Below are 26,122 nucleotides of genomic sequence, written 5' to 3'. Positions count from 1 at the left end.
ATTTACTCCTGTATCTATTGGGCACCAAATCCCATTTTTGCTCCATGGTAAAAATACCTTCCTTTAATAAAATTCCTTTTGCCTTACACATGTATAATGATCATTATTACCCCCACATTATTGTGGCCTGTAGAATGTGCTGACTCTTCCATGAGCTATAGTGAGGAGGCTCTCTTTCTTTTCTGCTCTGGTTTTAGAGGTAACTATGTAGACCATGAGAAAAACAAGATGGAGGTGAAGGGCCGGGAATGGAAGCGCCATGAATTCCACTACGACAACATTATCTGGGCCCTGCTGACCCTCTTCACCGTCTCCACAGGGGAAGGATGGCCTCAGTGAGTGATTGAGTTGGCATGCTTGTCTGTGGCTGTGATAGGACCCCTGGTTGCCTTGAGAAGCTGACTCAAGATGAACAAAGCTCACCCTTTGTTATTGTATCAGGGAAATTAAGGGGTTTTGAGAAGGTGACACAGGCAGAAAAGAGGAAGAATGCAAATTCTTCAGGCAAAAATGGAGAACTGGGTGAGCAAATCGGGAAAATATTTGGAACTTTTAATGTTTTAGCCAATTATTGAGGAGTCAAGTTGAGCCATCTGACTTCTATGGAACAAACGAGTTTTGAACAGCCCTGTACCCATAAGGAGAGTTCCTGAGAGCTGTTATAGACAGATTTATCCAACAGGGGGGCCCAGCACCTGAAAGCCTGAGGACTGAGGGTTAAGAATGAGTTGGCAAAACCCAAAGGCACTTCCTGGGATCATGAGGAAGACCACAGAATGCAGGTCTTATGCTGCCCATAGCTGAAAGCTAATTTTTCAGAGACTTAGCAATGACTAAGACACCACTTTCTGGTGGCAGCAGGTTCTGCTTGGCAGCAAAATGTTAAATGGGAATCTGGGAGTCTCTTTGTATTGAACATGACAACCTAAACTATGAAACGATGTCCCTCTGTTGCTTAGGAGTTGAGTGCGTGATGGAACAGAAGCTAGAAAGAGAAGTGGATTGTTGATAGCAGGATATGACAACTTGGGTTTGGACTCAAAAAAATGGAGGATCTGCAAAGTCAAAGAAGTCAGATAAAAAATTATAATAGGTGGCACATTTCCTAACGAAGCCAAGACTTTCATCCACTATCTGTGCCCTCTCATTCTGTCCCCACAGAGTTCTGCAGCACTCTGTAGATGTGACAGAGGAAGACCGAGGCCCAAGCCGCAGCAACCGCATGGAGATGTCTATCTTTTATGTGGTCTACTTTGTGGTCTTTCCTTTCTTCTTTGTCAATATCTTTGTGGCTCTCATCATCATCACCTTCCAGGAGCAAGGGGATAAGATGATGGAGGAGTGCAGCCTGGAGAAGAACGAGGTAACAACAATTGGTCTAAAGTGGGGAGCAGCAGGCGCTCCAGAAAGGATTCTTGGGCCAGCAATGTAAGAAAGGAGGACTGCATTTTCTTAACTTGATTAAGAATTGTAGAGAGAAGATGGGAAAAGTAATTATTCAGCCATTAAATAAACATTTTCTAAGCACTGTTTAAGGCCCACGTATGAGGCACAGAGATCTGGAAGATATGTAAGATGTTTAACATGCAGTCTTTACCTTTGTGTGCACATAGTCTAGAAAACAATGATAACTTCAGATACCTGCTTATCTGACTGTGACCGTCCATGCCATGTATTTGCTATAAGGGCAGGGAATGTGTCTTTTGCAGCTTTTCCAGCAACAAGCATAGTTCTGGCACATTGTAAGATTTCAAAAGCTTTTTTTGAAATTTCTTTTTTTCTTTCTTTTTTTTTTTTTTTTTTTCCGATGGAACTGAACTAGAAACTGTTAGGGACTGTAAGAGAAATGCAACATAAAGTACTGTAGAAATACATAGGTAGGTATGGACATTAAGGAAGCTTCCTGCCTAAATAGCTCAGCCACATGCTGTGTAAAGGACTTTTTAAATTACCACGAAGTCTCTACTCCATGTGACAACACCTACAGTTTTGTGTACTCCTTTAAGGTGATGCCTTGTCTATAGTTTTGTCCAAGTGACCCCAGTTGCCATCTTTACTTGCCCAGCCCTGCCCTTTTTCCCATTCACCGTCCTCCTCTTCTGAGCATGGAACAGAGCCTGCCATGGTAGATCTAGGGGATTTGAACTTGTGCTAATAACCATGACTTTCTTGCAGAGGGCATGCATCGACTTCGCCATCAGTGCCAAACCTCTCACCCGCTACATGCCGCAGAACAGGCACACCTTCCAGTACCGCGTGTGGCACTTTGTGGTGTCTCCGTCCTTTGAGTACACCATTATGGCCATGATCGCCTTGAATACTGTCGTGCTGATGATGAAGGTGAGAGGAGAGAGGCACAAGAGCCGACTGAGCCCCAGCGATGGGTCCCTCCCAGGGCAAGTGGGAAGACACCCCAACATCCCAGCCCATCACTGCTTTACCTACTTTTCCATCATTGAATCCTTTTGTGATCTTATTTTGTTCAATAACCCAACCTCTGGGGCTTTGGGGGTCCACTGAGCAAAATGCAGTGCAGACTATAGTAGCCATCCAGGGGCTCCCAAGACCTGAGATGGCAATGGGAGGCAGCTTCAGACAAGGGTGGAAAAATCAGGAGACAGAGATCCATCATCACGGGGTCTAAAGGAGCCTTGGAGTATTCAGAGAGGCTCATCCTATTTAATACTAAATGACTAACTCCAGTAACTAACTCTAGAAAATGTTTCTTCCCTGCCTACCCTCATCTCTAGGAAGACTGGCTCTTTTGCTCTTAAGTCTGGTGGGGCGTGGGTCTGTGTTTTCCTTTGTTTTGTTGGGTAGAATATGTGGTTCTCCTCTCCAGCACTCGAAGTCCATCTCTCCTCCTGTAGCACACACCAGAGTGTCCCACGGGGCAGGAATGAGAGATGGCCAACCTCGGTGACATGTATTCCCCCTCTTACCTTAAGGCTGTGATTCTTTCTCTCTTCTTTTTTCTTCCTGGCAGTATTACTCTGCTCCCTGTACCTATGAGCTGGCCCTGAAGTACCTGAATATCGCCTTCACCATGGTGTTTTCCCTGGAATGCGTCCTGAAGGTCATCGCTTTTGGCTTTTTGGTATGTTGCTGAATCCTTCCCAGCACTGGGCTTGTCTCTTTCTGTTGGGTGCCTTCTCAGTCTTTGTTGAAGGGGAGGTAGTTACTGCTATTCCAGAAATCACCCACCTAGATGTGGGCTCGTTTTGACTGCTCAGTAAACTGCTGTAGAGACAAGATGATGTGTGAGGAAGCTGGGAGAAAGGGCAAAGGAAGCCACAGCCATCAGCCTGGTCCTGTGAAATTCTGTCAGCAGTCCAGAGGTGGCCATCATTGAGTTTACTAGAACTGCAATTTATGTGTAGATGAACAAGGAAGCCAAAGATTGGACTAATAAACTTCGAGTGCTTAATTACTGGTAAAAGGTATAACAGTTTTATAACACAAATGGGAAAATACCTCTCTCTCTTAGCCTCAAACATAGCAAATAATAAATTTTACCTATTAGTCCTTCTGCCATTAGTAACATGAAGAGTAATTTCTGCCAAAGAAAATAGGTGTTTATTACTTATGCCTATAAAGGCTAATGACCTTTAAGGTGTGTGTGTGTGTGTGTGTGTGTGTGTGTGTGTGTGTGTGTGTGTGTGTGTGTGGAGTGCAAGGGGATGGATTCTGGAATTAAGTTTGAGGAGGTTTGGGGATGATGAATTTTTCTGCCATGAGCCCTCTTTTTTCTTCTCCTCAACTACTATTAATAATTATAATTGTTGGGCAAATTCTTGCATCTGTTCTCAAGAGTGTTAAGAAAACCTAGCCCTTTGCTTCAGTGTCCTATAAACAAGATAATCCCCTTGGCCACCCTCCCCCCAACTTGCTTCAGTGTGTGCAGCGAGTTCAGTGGGATGCAAGCCCACGTGACAGCTGTTTCACACTTACTTAGGATGTGAGCTACCATTTCAAATTACATGTGTATATGGCTTTCCCTGCAAGGAGGAGAACTTTGCTCATTATCTGAATAAGTGTTTGTCTGGTAGCAGCTTTAACAGAGACTCTGGGCTGGGTTCGATAATTGTGAGTGTTGATTACAGGGGCTGCTTTTGGTCTCCCAGCGGTTCTTTGAAAAACCATTAATTTGATCATTTTGGGTGGAGAGTTTAAGGGAACCAATTGTGGTTGGCTGCATTGTGTTTGCCTGGCTCCCTTTTGAGTGTTTTGAGACTTGGGGAAATAAAAAAGTAAAAGAAACTACTACCAACAAAGATGCCTTTATAATACAGTCTAGCCCTGAGCAGGAGGAGCTGAGAGACAGGGAGACGCAAGCACCACGACAGGGAAATTTTTTCTATGCATGTTGATTACTTGGATGTGGTATTGACATTGTCTGTGACTTAAGTCCCATTATGTGTCTAATTATGGTGAGTGCTGAATATATACTCACAGCCTTAAATAGATTCGGCCCTTGAAGCCTGCCTTTCCTTCCTACCCCCATGTTTTCATTCAAGGTCTAGAGGGATTTTCACTCTATAAAAGGTACCACTAATTCTGATAAGTCTTTACATTGTTAAGGCACTCTAAGCTTTCAGAATATTGTAATATATACTATTTCGTTTGATCTTCTCGGTGACTCTGAAATAGGCATGGCAGATGTCACTATCATAATTGCCATTATTGTTGTTATTTTAAATGAGGAAATTGAAGTTCAGAAAAATTGTATAGCTTCTTAAAGATTACACGATGAAAGGCAATAGAATTGCAAGGCAAAATGGGAATAAAAAGGGAAGGGAAAAAGAAAAAGAGGGAAAGATGTAACGAAAATTGGTTGGCTATTAAGTACCAAATGCTTTACATATTGCTTTTCTCTCCGTAACAATATATTAGATCAGCATTCGTATTTTCTCCTTTTTATGGATGAGCTGGAGCTCAGAAAGGTTGAATACTTTGGCCAAGATGAGTAAGAGGTAGGGCCAGGATTCAGACCCTGTTCTATCTGACTTCAAAGCTCACAATAATCTACTAGTCTATACTACACTATACTATTCTATCATATACCACAGTGTGCTAGTCTACACCACAGCATGCTATTCTGTATTGTAAAGTATTGTTAACTGAAATCCAGAGCTTCTGGTCCTCTGAGACCTAGATCCATGCACCAAGGTTTAGAAAGAATTAAAACCAAGAATTAGGAAGTTCACCCTAGGTTGGACAATAGGAGAGCCCTGAGAATTGAGGAATTTGGAGACTTAATTTAGCTCCACCACTGATAGACTAAATATTCTAATGGAAAGTGAATTTATGAAACTGTGATTCAGTCTGTCCATATGCCCCGTAGGTACATGTGGCTTTGTAATAAGGCCTCTTTCAGCCTCATTTTCTCATACATAAAATGAGGATAACAGTGGCTACCTTATGGCCTTAGCTACTTTGTTGTATGTATCCAATTAAGTGATGTTCATAACCTTCTGAGTGGGTGTTCATTAAATGTAACCTCTCTCTCTCCACACTCCTTTTCTCTCTTTATTGGGTATTTCCCCCCAACTCCTCTTGCCAACTCTTCCATTCAGGACTCTATGAACATGGGGTATTTTTCACTCCCTGCCTCTAGGATCCATGAGAAGAATAAATGAGTTGAAAGAATGCCAAAGGCCTGGCCTAGTGTCTGGCTCATGTAGGAATTCAGTGATGCTAGTTGTGAGGCTGGGATGGAGTATACTTCTGCAGTGCTCTGAGAGTCTCTTGTGTTTTATTCCAAGGATAGAATAAAATAATCCATTGTCCTGTGATCTTGCTGAGGATATCAATTACAGGTGTTTGAAATTTTCTTCTCCTTGTACTTTCTCTGTTTCCTCTGAATTTCTGCATTCTGTTGATTTAAATCTCTGTTTTCTGTGTTGCAGACTGCCCTTAAATGTCCCAGGGGCAAGCAAGTGAATTGTTTTTGAGATTCAAGTGTCCTTTTTGTTTTTAAAGGAACATAGTCTAAGGTCTGTGTTCATCTGAGCCTAGGAGATGGATGCATAGTCACCCTCTCCTGTTAAATGGAGTGTTATCTGGTTGGTGGATTTTCCAGGCTCTTTATATCTCCTTCAGCCCACTCATTTTATTACTGCTTCCTTGTACTTAGTTACATCTCCTCAAAAGGTGTAACAGCAGAGAAAGAGGGGAAAGATGAAGTCTATTCATCCTATTACCAATCAGTAGTTGGTTTGAAAAGGCTCAATGGAGTTAGAAGGAGATTTTTGGCACATCTGTAACCTTTAGTCGCTTATGACTTGTGTGACTTTTGTTGATAGTTGAAAGTCAGACTGTATTTTATAGGGCACTTGATGCAATAGAGATAATTTAAAAGTTATAGCTGTATGACCATAGCAATGGTTTCACAGGTACAAACGTTTCCCCAAACCCATCAAGATATATCCATTAAATACGGATAGCTTTTTATTTGTCAATCATGCCTCCATAGAGGTTTTTAAATACATAAATATTTGTTAAAAATAAAAATTGAAAAAACTTTTTTACATATGAGCTTTCGGTGACAGTTTCAAAAATAAAGTCTTCAAATAGTGATGGAACTGCTTTCCAAATGAGAAATTCCCAGATTAGTAAAGGAGAAATGGCATCTCTGGTTAGAACTGGGAAACTGAAGCCAAAGTAAGAGTGAACTTACGCATGAATTGACAAGTTTTATTTCCAAGTGACAAACAAAGTTATATAATGAAAGATGTCTTTTCTCCTTTTCTTTCCTTTTTCTCGTGTTCCTATGACTGAATTCATTTGGCAGAACTATTTCCGAGACACCTGGAATATCTTTGACTTCATCACCGTGATTGGCAGTATCACAGAAATTATCCTGACAGACAGCAAGGTGAATGGCTTATCAGATCCATGTCTGTAAGCTTGGTCCTGGAGTAGCATTTTTAAAACTCCTCTATATATTCAGTCCATTTTTAACCCACCAAAGCAAATGCGTACCCCTCTAAGTGTTGGGAATTTACTCCCTCGCTGCTCGGCATTAGCCAGGGAATGCAAACTTGGGAGTGGCACTGGATCTCCGGGAAGGCTTTGTTGATTTGCATGACTCAGGCAGCAGAACTCTAATGGGGTAGGTGGAATAGACGGTGTCAGAAGAGAGCTAGTATGCATAGCGTTCCACTAGATTCTCAAAGGAGGCACAGTATCTTTGCCTTCAAAGTTCACAGACCTGTATTTTTTCCATAAACTTGTTCCTTCTAAAGATGACTTGGAGAGCTCATGGTAACTCTCTTTGAATATCAGAGGGCCAACGTGTGCTAGAGGGGTTCCTAGATCTGCTCTTTTTGGCATCTAAGTGCAGACTTCAGACCACTCAGTAGAAGACTAGGGTGGCTGGTTTTGTGTACAGGGTACCCTTCTCAGGTACATCCTTTACCCTTCTACCTGGGGATAGAGAGCAGGCACGGGTAGGCTTAGGAGACGGGCCTCACTGGCCAGCCCATCAGCTGGAATTGGGGTTAACAAAGACAGAGACTGTGTCCCATTTATCGGTTTGAGGGATAAATACACAAATACTAGTGCTTAGATTTTTCTAAATCACCATAATGTTCCTAATTATATGTTTCCTTTTGGTCCACCAGCTGGTGAACACCAGTGGCTTCAATATGAGCTTTCTGAAGCTCTTCCGAGCTGCCCGCCTCATAAAGCTCCTGCGTCAGGGCTATACCATACGCATTTTGCTGTGGACCTTTGTGCAGTCCTTTAAGGTAAGAGGTAACAGCAAATCCTCTCTGAGGGTTGTCATATCAGACAGCACAGCCAGGTAACACTGGTGTCATTACCCAAGTCCCTTCACCTCTGGGAAGCTGAAGCTAGTAGAATGGGTGTTTGTTTGTTAGAAGCATTCAATAAATACTGCAATTCTTAGTTACAGCACGGCTTGGCTTGACTGGGATCAGCTTATGTCTACTGGATAGAATCTTATTTTAGAAAAACACATTGACTTTGTGACTCAGGCATCCTCTCTGTCTGCTGAGGCAGGGGACACATTTTATAAGATGTGCTTCATCCATAGAGATTCCAGACAGTCCTGAGTAACCCCATCCATGTAAAGAGCCAGCCATCTGTAGTCAGATGTCCTCTGCACTTTCAGGGACTTTGGGTGTTTTTATTTCACATGAAAGTTTTTCAAAGGACTCATTGAGTTGTGTTTCATAGAGAGATGATTCATACTTAGCCCCACCTTTGTCTTCATCAGCATTTATTTCCTGAGCCACTGAACACAGGGTATACTAGTGGCCACCTCTGTGTCCTACAAATAAATAGGGACATCTGGGCAGGTTAATATGATGTGTTTCCTCTGCAGTCTCGTGGAGCTGTACAGAGGTGTACATATAATAAATATAAGTAAAAAATTGACAGCTGAGACCCAGACTTTGAGTAAAAGTTTCCTAAACATTCTTAAATATCTTTGGGCTCTAGCAAATATCATAAATTAGTTGTTTTTAAGCTTTGGGGGGCCTAAATGTTGTTCAAATGCCTGTTCTTACTAAAATGAGTTTTTCAGTGAATGTGTTTAAAAATAAATTTGATGGAATTAAGTGATTCAAAGATGAGAAATTATGAATTCACCAAACCGACTTTCTTATTTTAATTATTTATACAGTTTAATTAAAAATTAAGCTAAAGAAGGCAAGCTAGTGAATTCATGGTTTCTCATCACTTGGAAAAGGATTTCTCCCCACATCCATCATTACTGATTTACTTCTTCATCAGGGACCTGGGATTTTGAGATGTGAGATCAATTTTAAGGATGTTCTGGCTCCTAGGAGCGACCTTGACATTTTTTATCATATCCAGAGCAATTGTTTGGTGTAATGACTCCCACGGAGGCCTCACTTCAATGAAAACTATTTTTCTAAAGTTAGATAAGGAGGATAAATCTAAAACCTTGTGAGAATTTTCTGAGTCTCAGGTGATTTTGGATTTAGAATTGGAAACACAAGATGCTTTTAAAACCTTTTTTTTTTAGAGGATTGCCCAACAAACTTCAGTGGTTAGTCTCTTAAGAAATATGTGTCATCCTGTCATATTATCACAATCACCAAGTCTCTGAGAAACCATATACTATTGAGGGCAAAGAAAATACTGTCAAAAATTGATGGCCAAATGGTTGGCTTATTCCAGCAAATACTACAGAGAACAGGGAAGACAGGTGAATTTGCCTCCAGGTGACACTGTGTTATAGATAGATGTTTCCTTTTCAGAACAGTTCTGTGACACAGTATAGAAGTTTGATTTTTAAAAGTCAGATTAGCAAAGGCTACCTCTGCAAATAGAAAGCAGAGAGCCACACGATTTAAACAGCATCGCCATTGCCTATACCTCCCCCACCCTCCCCTAAACAGCATCCAGTTTTCTACCTATGACCCCTACTCTAGAGTTCTTCCCTCTTTTCCCTTATTTTGTGTTAGAATGTATAAACATGACAAGAAAGGAAAACAGAATGAATCTTTGCTTTTCTCCCTACATTGGGAGTAGGGAGAGATAAACTAGGGACTAAAGTGGAGACAGTAGAATAAGGGCAGAAGGTAAAGATGAAAGGTAGCAGCACTGCAGGCACAAGAAACCCTGTCTCCTTCCTTCTGGCTTTCTGTAGAGAAGGTCCACATTGCCCATCAAAGTGTAGCCAACCCCCATCACAGAGTCTAGGAATCAACACTTCATTGGAGAGGGAATTCTCCCACCCGCTTTCAGTTGCGTTTTAATTTTAGCCTCTCTTCAAGTTGTAAATAGTCTCATAGGGCTCTTCATTTTGTTAGTGCTGTTGAAAAGCTCTGCCCTGCTCATGCAGTCTGAAAGCCTCAATTGATCTCCTGGGATTCATGGTGTGCACAATCCAGACAGGGTGGAGACTGCTCGTAGTACTGTCTCCCAGGGAGCTTAGTGGATGGTAAAGAAGAGGGACTTCTCTGGCAGCGCTGAGATCAACGCAAGATTACAGTGTCCCACTCTGGCCCCCAAATCCAAACTGTCCTATGTCTGCATCCTCCTCCAGCACCAAGGCCAGTTCCCTGCCTCACATCTCCTTGTCTCTAAAACTGAAATGTTATCCCAAAGTGGCAATAAGCATGCACAGTATGGAATTTTGTGCCACATGGCTTCATGGCAGAGTTTTTTGGTGGCTAACTTACCAGGCTTTTGCATGAAACATAATAAAACATCAGGAGGCTTAAACACTTGGAAATGACATTTCATCAGAAGATGAATGACCTTTCTAGGAACTTACAAACAAGTGAGACCCCAGTCATTTCACTTTGATTCCAGATCCTTCATTATGGGTGCCACTTTGGGTATGGGAGTGGGAGGGGGTAATACAGGGATTTGGAAGCCAAAGCTAGGTGCTTCATATTTAATTTGCATCACAATTGCTGGGTTATTAATTTTCTGCATGGCAAGTGGGATGAACCCCAAGCCCAGGAAGTTTTCCCAGCTTTCCTTCTAGATATGGGCTATATTCATGGGTGAGTGAATCTTCCTGATAGAGGTAAATTTTAAGTCTCCCTTTGGCCAACTGTTTACCTATCTGCCAGAGGACAAGGATGCCTGAGAAAGTACTGCACCTCAAAACAGAACAACCCCAGGGAATAGGGAGTCCCAGTCTCTGTTTGCATTAGCCTCCAGGCAAGATCCTATACTGCTGGTGACTGCAGGTTGTTGAGCTTGGGTGCTGCCTTTCTTTGATTAACGTCTTATTTCTGCTTTCCTTCCAGGCTCTCCCTTATGTCTGCCTTTTAATTGCCATGCTTTTCTTCATTTATGCCATCATTGGGATGCAGGTGAGCTGGTAAATCAAGGGCCCGGTGGGGGACAGCTGTTACCCAGATAATCTCTGGCTTCGCAATCTAAGCATGCAAGACCTGAAGATGCTTTGAACCCCTTCTTGCCTAAGGGTGCTCCCCTGAGGTCTTGTCACAGTGTGACCTTGGGAATTTCACACGCGCAGTGGCTCCCCATTTTAGCTTGCCTAAGTATTCAGGTAGTCTGGTATAGGGGCTTCATCTCAGGTTGTCAGATCATGGTGCTAATTCGTAAGCAGCTGGGCTTCTGTGGTGACAGCCACAGAACTAAAGCAAAGATGACACCATTGTTCTTAGCCAGAAAGATCCCCCAGGAGACTAAGGAGGGGGAGCTCATGTCAATCTATTTCTCAGGATCTCTGGCATTTTGACTTGGCCTAAAAGAAGGTCAGATGTTAGTTCTTCCTGTATATGGTGACACCAAATCACCACATATAGTCATGGCTGTCTTATAGTCTTATACTTACACAGTCTTGACTGGCTGAGATTTATGCCCTAAGATACATCACTGTGAACAACTCATGGAGTTCCTGGCAGCCCATTCATTCCTAGGGAGACTCAAGGGCCACATTCCAGCTAATTAGGCCATGCAACTTGCTGGACAGTTCCCTTGTTTTCCCACCCCAGGCATTTATGCAGGTAGCCAGAGGCCTGCTAAGCAGAAGAAGCCAAAGGATCTTTCAAAGATGATGGTTGTTCATGGTGGGTGAACTCCTACTGTAAATAACCAGCAGCACATCCCATGAACCTATCTGGTTGGAGACACAGGCTTTCTGCTTGTCTCCAGAGGGCTAACTTTCTGACTTGGAGATATTGTGACTAGATCCCGGCACAGAACTTCGGCTATGTGACAGCCTCCTGCAGTCAGGCAGTCTGGCTGCCTTGGGCCTGCCGGCTGCCTTCCCAACTGTGTTGCCACCTGGAGCTGCTGCTGGAGTGTCCCAGCCTTGCTGCGTCTGCAGCCTTTTCCAGAGCCTTTCTGAAATGTCTCTTCCTTTCCCTCTTCTCTCTTGCCTGTACTTCTTGGTTTCATTCTTTAACTCTATTACTAGAGAATTTTGTTCTCTAAAAATATAATAGAATGTCAAGTGTCAAAATGTGTGAGACTTGGTTGAGAAGTAGTGAGTTCTCCTTCACTGAGGATATTTCAGTAGGAATTTAATGATCATGTTGGCAGTGTTGGAAATAGAATTCCTGCTGAAGTTTCATATTGGCTTTGTAAAGTCCATGAAGTCCTGTCTAACTCCAATATATTTGATTCTGGAATTAAAATATTCTTGAAGAGCCAAATGAAAGCTTGATTTAAATTATTTTTTCAAATTTTTTTTATTGATATATAATTGTAGATATTTTGGGGGTACATGTGATATTTTGATGCTTGTATACAATGTGTAATGATCAAATCAGGGTAATTGGTTTATCCATCACCTCAAATATTTATATCTTATTTATGTTGGAAACATTATAATTCTTCTTGTCTGATTATCATTAAGTTCCTTTTGCCTGTGCTCAAAATAGTTCTTACCCCTTTTCATCTTCAAATAAACTAGAATAACACCATCTCCAGTACTGACCTGGTATGAATACTGTTGATTCTGATAATGGTGATAATGCTATTTACATTATTTAAATTCCTTAGTGTACAAGACACTGTACTAAATGTATGCATAGAGAGAGAGTGAGGGGGGAGAAAGGGAGTGAAAGGAAGAGAGAGCGAGCATGTCCACGCAAGACATACGACTAATGTTTTTGAGTAATGTGAAAACGTTTATAGGTGAGTTTCATTGTCTCCATTGATGCTTAGCATAGTTAAGTAACTTACAACATGCTCAAGTTCTCAGACAGTAAGTGAAAGAGGTGAGTTGTAAGATCAGCTCTGTCTGCTCCCTAGCCCATGTTCATAACTCTATACTGTCTCTCATCCCACCAGACAAGCAGACACAAGTATTTATTTTTACCCTCTAGTTGGAGGTAGAAGTTATTCAGTTAAGAAATTGTAGTCTTCACAATAACTGTACGGTCTAACATCTTATTCCCCTCAGATTTCTTTCCAAAGGATAATAGCACTATGTCCATTCCACAGAGACATGAATGACATTTCTGCTATGACTTGCTTTGAGCTAGCCATCCCCATCCTGGTCTATGACAGAGACACAGCACCAAGCACAAAGCAGACACCTGAGCTTGTTGCTAGAGAGACTGTTTCTAATATAGTCACAACAAAACTGAGGGATCTGTACAAATAAACACAAAGGCAGAGACAAGCTTTTGGAAAAATATTAATAGCAACAAGGTATGTCTATGAGAAAAACATTATTATTCCAAACTTTCAAAGGCGCCTTGGAAAAAGGGACCTTTGCAGAGGAATCGGAAGTTAGAAAGGAGGAATAACTTGCTGGGGATGAGAAACAGCCCTGTGGCTACGTGGTGTTAGGAAGTGGGATTGTCAGCCTCAGATCCTTCACTGACCAACTGTGTGAACTTGGTGAAGTCACTGTATCTCTCTTCACCTTAACTCCCTCACCAGTACAGTGGAGGTGTTGGTTAGAGACCTTCACAAGTCTCTTCTAGTTCTAAAGTTCTGTAATCCCAAGTGAAATGGATTTAAATCTACACTCTCGTGAGATTTTTCTATGAGGCCTCAGCATCCCTTCTTTCTCTTCCATACCCTATTGATGGAGGTTTAAGTTAGTGACAAGGACTAAGTGAAAAGTTGAAAAAAAAAAGTACAAAAAATTTAAGACCACCTTCACAATAAATATGTGTTTTTGACTTAAATTATTTTTGTTTTGTTCTGCTTTTTTTTTTTTGTAAAGATGAGGAGGTCTCACTGTGTTGCCCACGCTTGTTTTGAACTCCTGGGCTCAAGCAGTCCTCTCACCTCAGCCCCCCAAAGTGCTGGGTTACAGGTGTGAGCCACCATGCCCGGCTTGACTTAAATTATCTTAAATTCAAAATAACTTTGGTTTCTTGGACTATTACACACATACTTTGTGCAAAATCATGGTGTGCTCTCCAGTTAGTTTGTGACTGGATGAGGTGTTTGAGAAAATCATAATGAATTCAACTCATGATACCTCCAGGAGTGTCATAGGGAAAAAAGACACTGTAAGTTGTATGTCTGTGATGAATCAGGGATAAATCGTGAATTCCAAACCAAGAGGGAAGAAGAGGGCAGGAAATGTGAACAGGGCAAGGATAAATGTCAGTGTCCTCCTGGGGTATCCAGAGTTAATTAGATTTGATTGCTTGGGTGGGATTTTTTAAATGCTACTATTTGTTTCTTTGGGGCCCTCTAGCTTCTTCTTCTCTTTCCGTTCTTCTCTGCTGCTGCCTCACTTGCCACCTCCATTCTCCCTGAGAGACAAGTAGTATTTGGGTTTTGAAAAACAGCATTGAGAACAAATTCCCAGAGCAGGTGTCAGTGGGAGTTACTTGAGCAAAATAGCTGGGGGCAGAGATTGTTCCTCAATTGCACATTCTAAAAACTGTGAGGGGGAAAATGTGTTCCATTTAGCATACATTGGATAAACTGAAGCATATTCAATGCAGGCTGAAAATTGTCTCAAATGACTGGAAAAGTAACCCAGTAAGTCCTCAATTGTCTCAACATTGACTTGTGAGAATAGGTCCTGATAACCCGAAATGTGGTTGGGGAAGGAGGGTGCATGTGAAAGCCTCCTTTTCATCTGAAGAGTGGAGGGGTTGACCTTGGCTCCAGGCAGTGCTGTGTCTGGGAGTTCATCATTACTCAGTCTCTGTGGATAAAGATCTCTGAGTGTTCCCTCTTTTGAATGTTCACAGTGATTACATTCTAAACTCAGTAGCCAGAAGCAGATCAGCAAATCTCATTCTGTCACCCAGAAACTGCCCAAAGCTATTTTCTGTTTTCCTTTTCAAAGTGCCCAGTTGGCCCGACTTTCTCTATCCTATTGTCCTGGACTTCATTTTAGCTCCGGCTAAATGGGATTTGGATGGGATTTGGGTCTGTTGGATGATACATGTGGACATATGTAGATATATGCATGTGGATATATGTGCGTTCATTCTCATAGATTCTACATTAATGACATACAGACCTTCTAAGATGTGACTAAATGGATAGAAACATATCTGAGGAAGATAGAGATGCCACTCTCTGACCTGATCTGCTTGTAAATTGCAGGGTGGCATCTGCCCAAGCCATAAATGATGTCTTCTTGCAAATTTGAATGCTCCCGTCATGACTACCTGAGACAGGAAGAGAGGGGTAGCTCCTTCTGTGCACTCCTGCTGTGAGATAATGTCTTTGACAGATGCTTGAGTACCATGGTGACAGGTACCATGGAAATAAAAGACCAGATTAGGTGTAGGAGGAACTATGTACAGACAGAATGACTTCAAAAGAGCTTGCATTCTACGTTATGCTCGGACCTTGCTGCATGGGTCCCCTTTGCTGCACTAGAGCAGTGGAGGATAATTATTCTTGCATATCAGCCCAAGAGCACAGTGTCCAGCAGCTCTCTGGGTCTGAGTTATCTGCTTCAGGGGTAGGTCATCAGGAAGAGCCATGCATGTGGCTTTGCCAACCCCTATGTGCTGGATACATCACACAGCTTGGTAATGCTCATTGTTTTCTGTTGTTTCTCTCCTCAAGGTATTTGGAAACATAAAATTAGATGAGGAGAGTCACATCAACCGGCACAACAACTTCCGGAGTTTCTTTGGGTCCCTAATGCTACTCTTCAGGTACCTGGATGCGTCATAGCTGGAGTTCTTCTGATGGAGGGAGAGAGAGTTGGTCTGCCTCTTCCTCCCATTTCCCTTTGTATCTTTATTCCACTTCCTTTGCGCCTGTCAGTAGAAGGGGGAATGGGCAATGTCTTTGCCAAACTGCCCCTATAACATTAGAAAGTTTTGTCTTGTCTATAGCCATACCACCATGAATGTGCCTGATCTTGTCTGATCTTGGAAGCTAAGCAGGGTTGGGTCTGCTAAATACTTGGGTGGGAGAAAATTTCATCAATGTCTTTGGCTCAGCAGTTAATTTGCAAATTTTAACTTCAACATGGCCTGCAAGGGTTTGGGAGGGGGGATGTCAGGACACTGTTTGCAGACCAAATTCCACTTAAGGGCTGAAACCTTGGATAGCCAGGTTTATGCTGGGTCTTAGAGAATTCCATGACTAGTAGCAGAGACCCCACAAAAGATGGAGACACAGTGGATCTGTGGATGGGGTAGCAGAACCCAAAACAGACCTCAATGGGACTCTTTATCTCTGCATGGAAAGCACTAGAAGGGGTCAACTGGGTAAAAAGGGAGCCTGTTGGGCCCAGACAAGAGCAAGGATGGGGAAATTGGGAAAGAGGACCAAGGATGTGATAGGATCTGCAGACCTGCTCCTGCTAACCAAAATGTCTCTTGGGCTCAGGAGTGCCACAGGTGAGGCCTGGCAGGAGATTATGCTGTCATGCCTCGGGGAGAAGGGCTGTGAGCCTGACACCACCGCACCATCAGGGCAGAACGAGAACGAGCGCTGCGGCACCGATCTGGCCTACGTGTACTTTGTCTCCTTCATCTTCTTCTGCTCCTTCTTGGTGAGCAACATTGTGCTCTTGCCTTGCCATGTGGCCCATCCCATCCTACCCCTAACCCTCTGATACATAGACCAGAGATGTTTGCTTCAGTGTATGTTTGCGCTTCACTCCCCTCCTCTCCCCCTCTCTCCACACCCCCACCATGCACATACTCACACTCAAGCCCACGCCCAGGTTAAGAACTAGATCGTCCTCTGGAGAACTCTTGGAGATCAGGGTGCCTGTCAGACTCCTGGATGGGTGACTTTCAATGATTGAGAAGAGTCTTTGTTGCTTCTAGGGAAAGATTTTTGTGAAAAGGGAAGGCGAGCATATTTAAGTGCATTGAGCTTCATATCAAATCTATGGACACTCAGAGTAATCCTTTGTCATACCTCAGGTATTTTATCTTATAAGTAGGTCTATGGATATCTTCGCTTTGGGAGATTTTTGAACTGCTTGAGAAAAAGATACCTTGAAAATGCAAGGTTATAGCATTGATAAGAGTAGAATGATGATAATGGAATAAATGTAGTTCTCTCTTGACTTGTAATGTTATTACATTTGATGATAATTGACCAGCTGACAGATGAGAAAGAATATGATTGCTTGATTGCTTTGGGTGTTAGTAAATATTGAGTAGTATATGTGGAGCACACCCACCTATAAAGTGGTGGGAAGCCCTAAGTGCCTCTTAAGTCTCTTTTGGAGAAAGCATGACTCAGCACACCCACTTCCAGAAACTTCTACCCTGCATATCAGACAAGCAGTGATAAATAGAATAATAAAAGGGCCAGTTTAGTGTTTCTGGTCACTCTGAAATTCCTCAGCTCAACTACACTGCTAATGCCACTGGCTGTACAAAAACCTAAAACTAAGACAGTGACGCCACTGAAAAGTGGTCAATTTCTTGGCCATGCATCAAAAAGTGAATTAATTGTCTTATGTCCAGGCATTGCTACCTTGCAAGTGATCCCAAGGGGACTGAAACTTCCCGCATGTCCAGCTCTCCAGTGAGGGGGGTGGGCTACAGAAAGACCATTAAGTGTTGCTTGTAGGTCAGTGTGGCAGAGAGGGAGCTAACGGGAGATGTGGGCAGCCCACGCAGTAGTCTTGGCTTTGTTCCTCTGCTAGCCTTGGCCAAGACACTTTCCCTTTTATAGCACCTATAAAATGGGAGAAAAAAATGACTTAATAATAGGAACATTTTATACACAATGAACTGATCCATGTGTTTTAATACACTTCCTTCTTATCTATGTGAAAGGTTTTTCAGTAAAAGAATACACAACAGTATCTTATTTACAAATATGGAAGTATAATGTATAAAGAAAAAAAAACCCTGAAATTTAGAATAATGCTATTGATGGGAGTTTTCTATTTATTCACATCTTCAGCACATTTTTATTGAGTGGCCATTGTGAGGTTCACTCTCAGCAAGGCCCATCCTTCAGTCACCAGTAGTCAAGGGGTGAAACCAGCTCACAGCTTCCAGGAATCGGTGCTCACTGCTAGGGTGAAATGGAGCAGATAGAAGTGCATGTGGACATCTTACTTTTATCTTACATGGTTTAAGTGTTTCATAATAAATATTTAAAGAAACCAAAGATATAACTGGAAATTAATTAGAGACCATAAAGGTACTTTTGGAATTTTGAGACAGAGGGTGCTGCATAATTCACATTACTGTTATTTTTAATGAGGCTATATTCAGCACGAGATGATCTGCTTTCAGATCTGTATGAGACTGACTTTGTGACCTTGGACAAGTCATACAGCTTCTCAACTCAAACCAGTCACTCTACAGAGATTTACTGATGCCCCCACGATGTGCCCGAGGCCTTATGCTGGAAGCTAAGAACAAAAATGTGAATCCAAAGCAATTCTGTCCTTGAAGGGTGATGGTAATTAAACCTGCCTCACAAAGAGTTGGAGCAAGCGTAACAACAAGTAATAGGTGTGACTGCACACGCTACACTCTTAATGACTGTACAAATGAAAAGCAGTAACAGTGCTAATAGTTTTTGTTGACATTAATAACCTGGGCCAGAAATACAGTGAGTGGGTGAGCAGGGCAGCCAGGAAACAAGGAAACAGTGCTGTTGAACATCAAGTCCTGTCGATTCCACCTTTGTTAACTCTCTACTCTGGTCCGTGCTGTCGTCCTGCCCCTGGTAGATTCAGGAGTACTGCAACATCCTCCCTTGGTTTCCCACCCACCCTACATGCTGCTACCAAGAGTTCTTTCTGAATGCAAATGTCCCTTTATCTCTCTCCTCTCTAAACCCCTTTAGTAGTTCCTGTTGTTTACAGAACAATCTAGATCAGTGGTTGGCAAACGATAGCCATTGGGACAAATCAGGTTTACCACCTGTTTTTGTGTAGCCCGTGAAATAATGGCTTCTACGTTCTTAAATGGTTCAGGAAAGAAAAAAAAAGATGGATGATGTTTCATGACGTGGAATTACATGGAATTCAAATTTCAGTGTCCATAAACAAAGCTTTACCAGAACACAGTCGTGTTCATTTGTATACAAATGGTCTGTCTGGTGCTACAACAGCAAAACTGAATAGTTACAGCAGAAACCACACAGCCTGCAGAGCCTAAAATATTTGCTATCTGACCAGTTCACTGATCCTGGTCTACACTCTTTAGCTCAGCGCATGAGATGCTTCTGTGATCCGGCACTTGGATCCAGCTGCTCCGCCCTCCTTGCAGATCCCTGACTATTCCCTGTGCCTGCATACCTCTGTTCTGGCTCCTTTGCTAAAACACCCTCCTCCATGCCCATGTCTATATTGTGGACAGTACTCAAGCGTCAACCCTCTTATACATTTTTTCTTCAGCCAGGAGAAGTTGCCTTCATACTCTTTTCTGTCCCCACTGGAACCTGCATATGCTTCTTTCATGGCTCTTAAAATTTGTCACATTTGTATGTTTCCATTACATCACAGTCTCTACTCAGTATCAAATAAGTCTTGAAGAGCATTCAAGTAACCACATCTAGTGAAGCCCTGCTGTGCTGTAAGCCCTGTGCTAGGCATGGGAATATACCTCTGGACAAGAACTTTCTTATCTCACATCTCTGGCACCTGAATCTCTGTTTGGAACATAGTAGGTGCACAGTAAAGGCTGGCTAAACAAATAAGTGGAAGAGTAGGGACTTAGAAACTGCTTAAGAGCCAAGAACAGCTTAAAGTCATCACAACAGTAGGCCATGCTGTCAGCTCTAAAACATCTTACCAGTTGTTCTTTGGGCTGCTTTTGTGAAGCAAGAATGAAGGAAGAGGCTGGGGAGGGAAGGTTAGTATCTGGCCTTGACTTCCTCTAGCCCTCAAGAATGTTATGGCTGCTGCTGTTCCCTCTGCTGCCACAGTAACAATTAAATAAATGGAACGGATAAGAAAAGTGACTGTGGGGTACTCTACAAATATGAAGTGGCATAGAAATATAAAGAATGCTCACACAATGAAACTGTGGTACAAATAATGAAAACGTGTTGCATTCAGCAAGATCAGTGGTGCTTGAGCTAGGAACTTCAGGCCTACAAACTTTTGAATTCTTTTCTTTGCCCTGAAACCTGTTCTTCTGCTTCCTGAGCTCTGCTTTAGGTTTCCCCTAACCCCTCTTCTTCCCCTTGCCCTTCAGATGCTCAACCTGTTCGTGGCCGTCATCATGGACAACTTTGAGTACCTGACTCGGGACTCCTCCATCCTGGGGCCTCACCACTTGGATGAGTTTGTCCGCGTCTGGGCAGAATATGACCGAGCAGCATGGTGCGTAGGCCCCTCGGCCACCCCAGCGGGGCCCACAGCAAAGGTTTCTGGAGTTCCCAGGGGAGAGGTTGGAATTGGAGCCACCCAAATGCCTGCCTGTTACAGAAGGAAAGGAGATTCCTCTTGATTGTGGCCCATGGAAGAGGCTCTGGTATCAAACCAGTCACCAAAGACTTCTGTATCCTCCTTTCCCCTCTTTCCTTCTGTGACAGGGTTTTCCCTTTCTGGGCTGGTCTCATCATCCAGTCCTCACCTCAGATTATTTGGGTTCAATCCCAAGAGAAGTTTCCAATAATCTTTTTCTGCCAATGGTTAGTGGACTCCTTTGAGTTATCAGGGGGTTTGACAAGGGTTTTTGGCCAGCTGGACATCTGGCCACCATGATCAGTGACTATGAGTGTTTTCTCTTTCTCATTCCTCTCAACAGATACAGTTGGATATAACTCTGAAATTATTTTTTAAAAACCAAACAAGTTGTTCTTCCAACTGTTCCCTTAAATATTTGTGGATTTTTATTACACGGAACTAAATTAAATGGTAGGAATTGGTGAAGATAACCTCTTTACTGTCTCTTTTGCTGTTTAGTAGTTCTGAAGTGATAGCATGCCTTCTAGGCTCTAGAGCAGGGATTGGCAAACTACAGCCCATGGGCAAAATTCAGCCCATTGTCTGTTTTTGCAAATAAAGTTTTATTGAAAGACAGCTCAACCATTCATTTACGTATTGTCTCTGGCTGCTTACATACTACAAGGAAGAGGTGAGTGATTGTGACAGAGATGGTATGGTCCTCAAATTTGAAAGTCTTTACTACAGAAATATTAGGTTGGAGCAAAAGTAATTGTGGGCCATTTTTGCAACAACCTATATTGTACTGTCAAAAAATTTACGCCAAAAACATTTGCTAATCCCTGCTTTAGAATATAAAGGCAGCATTTTGGCCCTCATGGCTGAGGACAAGGTGAGAGTTCTATGAATGCTCACTCCAAAGGAACGGTTCTGTTCCAGGTCATTTTAGCTTTTGGGTCTTAACTCACCAATCCTCTATCCATTCTGGTCCCCCTCTGAAAAATACTACAAGAAATGTTATCCTTCACAGACATGGACCAAGTTGCTTCCACCTGGAACCCCTTTCATAATCAGAGACTTTTCCCAAAAATCTATCCTCTGGTGAGGCTTTTGAACTTGGGTCACTGTTTTAGAGACTGGAAGGGTGAATCAGAATTCTTTCCTTCATTAATTATTAATGACTTAGGGTACAGAGTTATCTAAATCCATTCCTATTACAATGGCTGAGTAACAGCTTTTTCTTTCTGGTCTTACTTTCTAGTAAATAGATCTTAGAAAGCAATGGGCAGTGTGTTAGAGGAGAAGGCAGTCAGGCCTGCGTGTCTTCAGCTCCATGGCCTTGGACAAGTCACGTAACCACTCTGGGCTTCTTTACCTGTAAAATGGTGATTGTGATACCTACATAACTTGCAAGGTGGTTGTGAGGATGATATTAAATCATGTGTGTAACTGTTATTATAATCAACAATAACCACACAGAAATGCTAATTGGAATGTCTAGAAAATCAGCCTCTGTAACCATGGATATCTATGGGACTGGGAGCCTAAGAAGGGACCTCTTCACTCACCCAAGAGGAGAAACCAACTGTGAGCAAAAAAGTCCGTTGTTCATCTGGGCTAACTCAGGTATCCGTGGCTTCCAGAAACCCCAGCTTCTTGTGGTTTCACTTATCTTGGGATCCAAATGCCATGTGTATAAAACATGCTCCTCCCTACTCATTCCAGTTGCTGGGAAGAAATGATTCCATGAGGATGAATCATGAGACTCAGACATGTGGACTGGGAAAGAGCATAAAGACAAAGAAGAATTTCTTCTGTGTGCTTTGTAATTCACAGTGTAACTCATTCTAGTTAGAGTTTGGTTGGCTTTCTTTATAAGGTGGGTGAGGAAGACTAACAAAGTAATGTGAGCCAATGTCTTCAAAAGGACTAATACCAGTTGCAAAAAATGTCAGTCAATAGCCACTCCCAACCCACCTACTTCCCAATCTCGCTAAGGCAAAATGAAAGGACAACTGGCTAAATTACCTCCTCTCAAGAGTTGAGAGACTTGGAGGTACTGATGAGCTGCTATCTGGAAGAATAGGAGGAATCAACCCTCAAATTTCAAAAAGCCTAGAAAGAGTAAAGCTGGACTGAAGCAATAGTCTCCATATGGCTGCAAGCAGGGACTGAATGCACAGAGGTGGAGATGCTGTGCTTATAATTTCCAGTGGAAACCCTGGTCTGTTCCAGGGTGTTTACAGACCTGCAGATCCCTGGGTGTTGCTTCTTTTTCTGGACCCTGACAGAGAAGATGCTGTAGCCACTGAAAAGTAATCAATCATTAATTCTATCCCTTCTATAGGAAGCTGGTACTCTCTAGTGGGCTCCTGGGTAAAGGGTTGGTAAGATAGCTAGAATTCTGGCTGGCTCCAGCCAAGCTGCTGTTGGCTGAGTGGCAGAAAGAGGGCTGGGGGGAGAGTGTCCATGGCTTCCTCCCTGGCTGCTCTCTGAACACAGACCTCAGCAGGCTCCTACTGAGTAAAGAAGACTTGCCCAAGCTGAACACAGAATAATCTGTCACAAAGAAAAGCAAAGCCCTTTGTGATTTCCCTCATGCCAACTGTGCTCCTTGCTAATTAGCCTAATGGGAAATTTGACTCTTCCAGACTTCAGAAAGCCGCTGACTTCCCACTGCCCCTGAAAAGCAGGTCTGAGTAACTGACTGTAATCAGTGTCTGTGAAAAGCAAACAGTTCTGCAGTCCACTTCAAGGCAGCCTGGCATCTGCTCTGGACAGCGGTCTGAGTCATTTGTGAATTGGCAGGCTTTGTTCCTAGAAGCCTAGCTAGAGCCAGGGCTGTGTCTGCATCTGGCCAGGTATGGGCCAGATAGGTATAATGAGGTGCTCTTGGTCATTAGGCAGTTCCCTTTGGCATTGACTGGGCTCTGATTTCCTTAGAAAATTGCAGCAGTGCAGTTTGGCAAGGTAATGGTTCTCTGGTGCTTACTGTTTTCAGTCTTTCCTGGTCTGGCTTTGCCAGGCCCAAGGAAAGAAGCTGCTCTGGCCTCTTTCAGCCATCCTCTTCATGGCTAAGCTGTCATTTCTTTTCCGCCCTTCTCTGAGTGTCCTATTAACCCACCTGTGCTTCCTTTACAGCGGCAGGATCCCGTATAAGGATATGTACAAATTAGTGCGGGTGATCTCGCCTCCTCTGGGCCTGGGAGAGAACTGCCCCTACAGGGTGGCTTGCAAGGTTTGCCTCCCAGTCCCCAGCCATGACCTGCCGTGGGATGCAACATCTAACCCCTCCTCTCTGTCCTCTGCTCCACCACCACTGCGCCACATGAGGGAACCTTCATGTTGCTTTCCTTTGAGTTTAAAGAGGTCCAAACCCTTCCAGAACCAGCAGCTGTTATATAAAGATAAGGGCATACTTTGGGGAAAAGGCAGAAGAGTTAAGAACTTCATATGAAGACCAATGTGATCGCTCTCTTCTTCACATGCACACACTCATGTATGTGTGTGTATACACATGTGCACACACACACACACACACAGGTCCACCTTAGTCTGTATAGTTAATCAGAGGGTCCTCTCCTTTCTCTGTAGAATGCAGAAATGTTTTTAAACCAGCAAAAGAATTCTGGCTTCTTTTCACTGGAGAAGGAGAAGACTCATTTTAGCAAAAGAGCCTTATCTTCCCATATGTAATGTATGGAGTATGATCCTAGTGATCCCATCCTCCCAGCTCCTGAATGGTCTGGTCAGAATGACTATGAAAGCTATAGGACAGAAGGGGTGAGAAACAAAGAATTAGGGCAAGAGGTGAGAGTAGGTAAAAGAGGCATGGATTTGGTGCTGTGTGGAAGAAAGTAGTAATAGCTCAGAGAGTCTGAGAAGATTACAGTGAATGAAGCACTACTGAGCAGAGTCCCTGCCTTAGGGTCCTGCCATGGGTTGCTGTGAGGGGGCTGTCATAATTTCCAAGTCACTTCTTGTCAGTTAGACCAAGGGGTGAGTAGAACCTCCCTGCTCAACTCTGCCATACCCGGGGAATTCTCTATATCCCAATGGCTCTACTAAGCCCCTATGTAAGGCCAAGCCTGCTAGGTAAGGAACCCTCTCCTGGTGCAAGTGGAGGGAAGCATGGGCTGCCTGGGGCATAGCACTGCCCAGGCAGCTGGAAGATGACCTAGGCTCAGGAAGGATGCCAGCCTGGACAATGGGATAGAGCTGGCCTGGGATGGTGACACAGTGATTCCATACTCAGGAGGCTGGACAGCTGCCTCTGCTGAGACTCTTTAAACTCCACACTGGTGAAACCCGCAGCCGCATGTGGGAGAGCTGGGGAGGGTAGCATGGCATGCAAAATGCTCTTCCTCCTCCTGTTTTTGTTTCTTCTGTCCCCAGCATGCCATCGACCTGGCACATGCTGGGGAATAAAGAGCAGTCTTGTCCACAGAGCCAGGTGGAAGCAACGGGGCCAACTCTTTGAGCAGCAAGCACAGCCCACCACCTTCAGTGCAAGACGCCGCCTCCTGCTGCACACACACACCAGAGGGGGGATACACGACGTTCTGCCTGTGGGTTCAGTGGAGAACAGCCTGACTTCCAGGCCAGCGCCCCAGCCGGGGTCAGAAACTCCAACCCATGGCTGGAGCACCGTCTATCCAGTTTATACCGCTCACACACAGCCCTGGGAATTGAAAATAAGCTGTGTTGTGTTGGGGAGGGATGAAGTGAACAGGGAAGTCAGGGGAATGCTAATCAAGGAGAAAATGAGTCCCCATGACTATTCCGATGGAGAGTCATAGGGACCAAAGGTTGTCACTAGTGTTCCCGGGTCTGTGTGGGGCGTGATATAAACCGCACCAGGATGGAGTCATGTCTACGATTTGCCTTGATTAACAGGTTTCCTATTCTTTTCCCGTTTGTCCATTTTGTTTTGTTTTTCTTCTCCTGTTTTCTGTATTTTGTTCGTTTTTGCTCTCTGGGAATGCCTATTCTCCTCTCCTACCTGTCTGCATCCTTCTCCCCACTTCCCTCTCCTTTCCCTGCCACCCCACTGCCCCGCTAACCCACCCCATCCCAACTCACCACCCTCCATGAGCAGTGGCCGCATCCATTACACTGAGATGTATGAAATGCTGACTCTCATGTCACCTCCGCTAGGCCTCGGCAAGAGATGTCCCTCCAAAGTGGCATATAAGGTAGACCACCCATTCCTTTGTTCTGGGCTAGAGACCAACAGGAAATGGGATCTAGTTGTGGGGAGGCCAGAACATGGGGAGGAAGCCAGGCTGGGGAGGCGGAGGAGGGAACTAAGGAGGAAAGGCATGATGAGACTGAAGAGTCAGGAAGGTTCCCAGGAGGATGAACTCATGAGACAATACAAGGAATGGTTTTTAATACTGTTCAACATGGTTTTTTATATGATATTTTGTGTTTCTACAACTGTGTGGCTTCTTGTGAGTGAGTTACCTGATAAGCAGTGTTAAGTGGTGTGTTTCCTTTTAGAGGAGGCAGAGTGGTGGCCTGTGGGATGGCATATATGGGCAAGAAGGAAGCCTACAGCAAAACAGCTATCAGTGCTCATATGCAAAGAAATATCTTCAATCGGATAAATTAAGGAAATCATGCAGAAATTCCTTTAAACATGGAATTGTTAGGAGAAAGGAAAATTCCTTTAAACAAGAAATTTTTAGGAGAGAGGAAAACTCATAACAAATGTTTTCACCCATGACATAGGAAGAATGGCATAGGTTCCTTCTAGGTATAAGAAGAAAAGAGGAACCTGTCTTCCATCCTGTGATAGACTGAGGAATGCAGCTCTATTCCACTAGCCCAGCTACCCAATTCTCTTGGAAATACTCAAAAGGAAGGGAAATAATGGGC

The 26,122-nt window shown here is 43.4% G+C and overlaps 1 protein-coding gene across 1 annotated transcript in view; it reads left to right on the top strand.

The window, feature by feature from the left end:
- CACNA1E (calcium voltage-gated channel subunit alpha1 E) overlaps positions 1-26,122 on the top strand; it is a 432,299-nt gene that overhangs the window by 381,590 nt on the left and 24,587 nt on the right. The window contains exons 31-41 of the mRNA XM_058430474.1: positions 198-335; positions 1,162-1,363; positions 2,176-2,340; positions 2,987-3,097; positions 6,794-6,877; positions 7,626-7,751; positions 10,758-10,823; positions 15,481-15,572; positions 16,255-16,420; positions 20,049-20,176; positions 23,384-23,480. Coding sequence (XP_058286457.1) covers positions 198-335; positions 1,162-1,363; positions 2,176-2,340; positions 2,987-3,097; positions 6,794-6,877; positions 7,626-7,751; positions 10,758-10,823; positions 15,481-15,572; positions 16,255-16,420; positions 20,049-20,176; positions 23,384-23,480 — 1,375 coding nt within the window. The remainder of the gene's footprint in view (positions 1-197; positions 336-1,161; positions 1,364-2,175; positions 2,341-2,986; positions 3,098-6,793; positions 6,878-7,625; positions 7,752-10,757; positions 10,824-15,480; positions 15,573-16,254; positions 16,421-20,048; positions 20,177-23,383; positions 23,481-26,122) is intronic.

This window comes from Hylobates moloch, unplaced genomic scaffold (assembly GCF_009828535.3).
Source record: "Hylobates moloch isolate HMO894 unplaced genomic scaffold, HMol_V3 SCAFFOLD_18, whole genome shotgun sequence".
Lineage (NCBI taxonomy): Eukaryota > Metazoa > Chordata > Mammalia > Primates > Hylobatidae > Hylobates > Hylobates moloch.
This window is presented reverse-complemented; position numbering and strand designations above follow the sequence as displayed.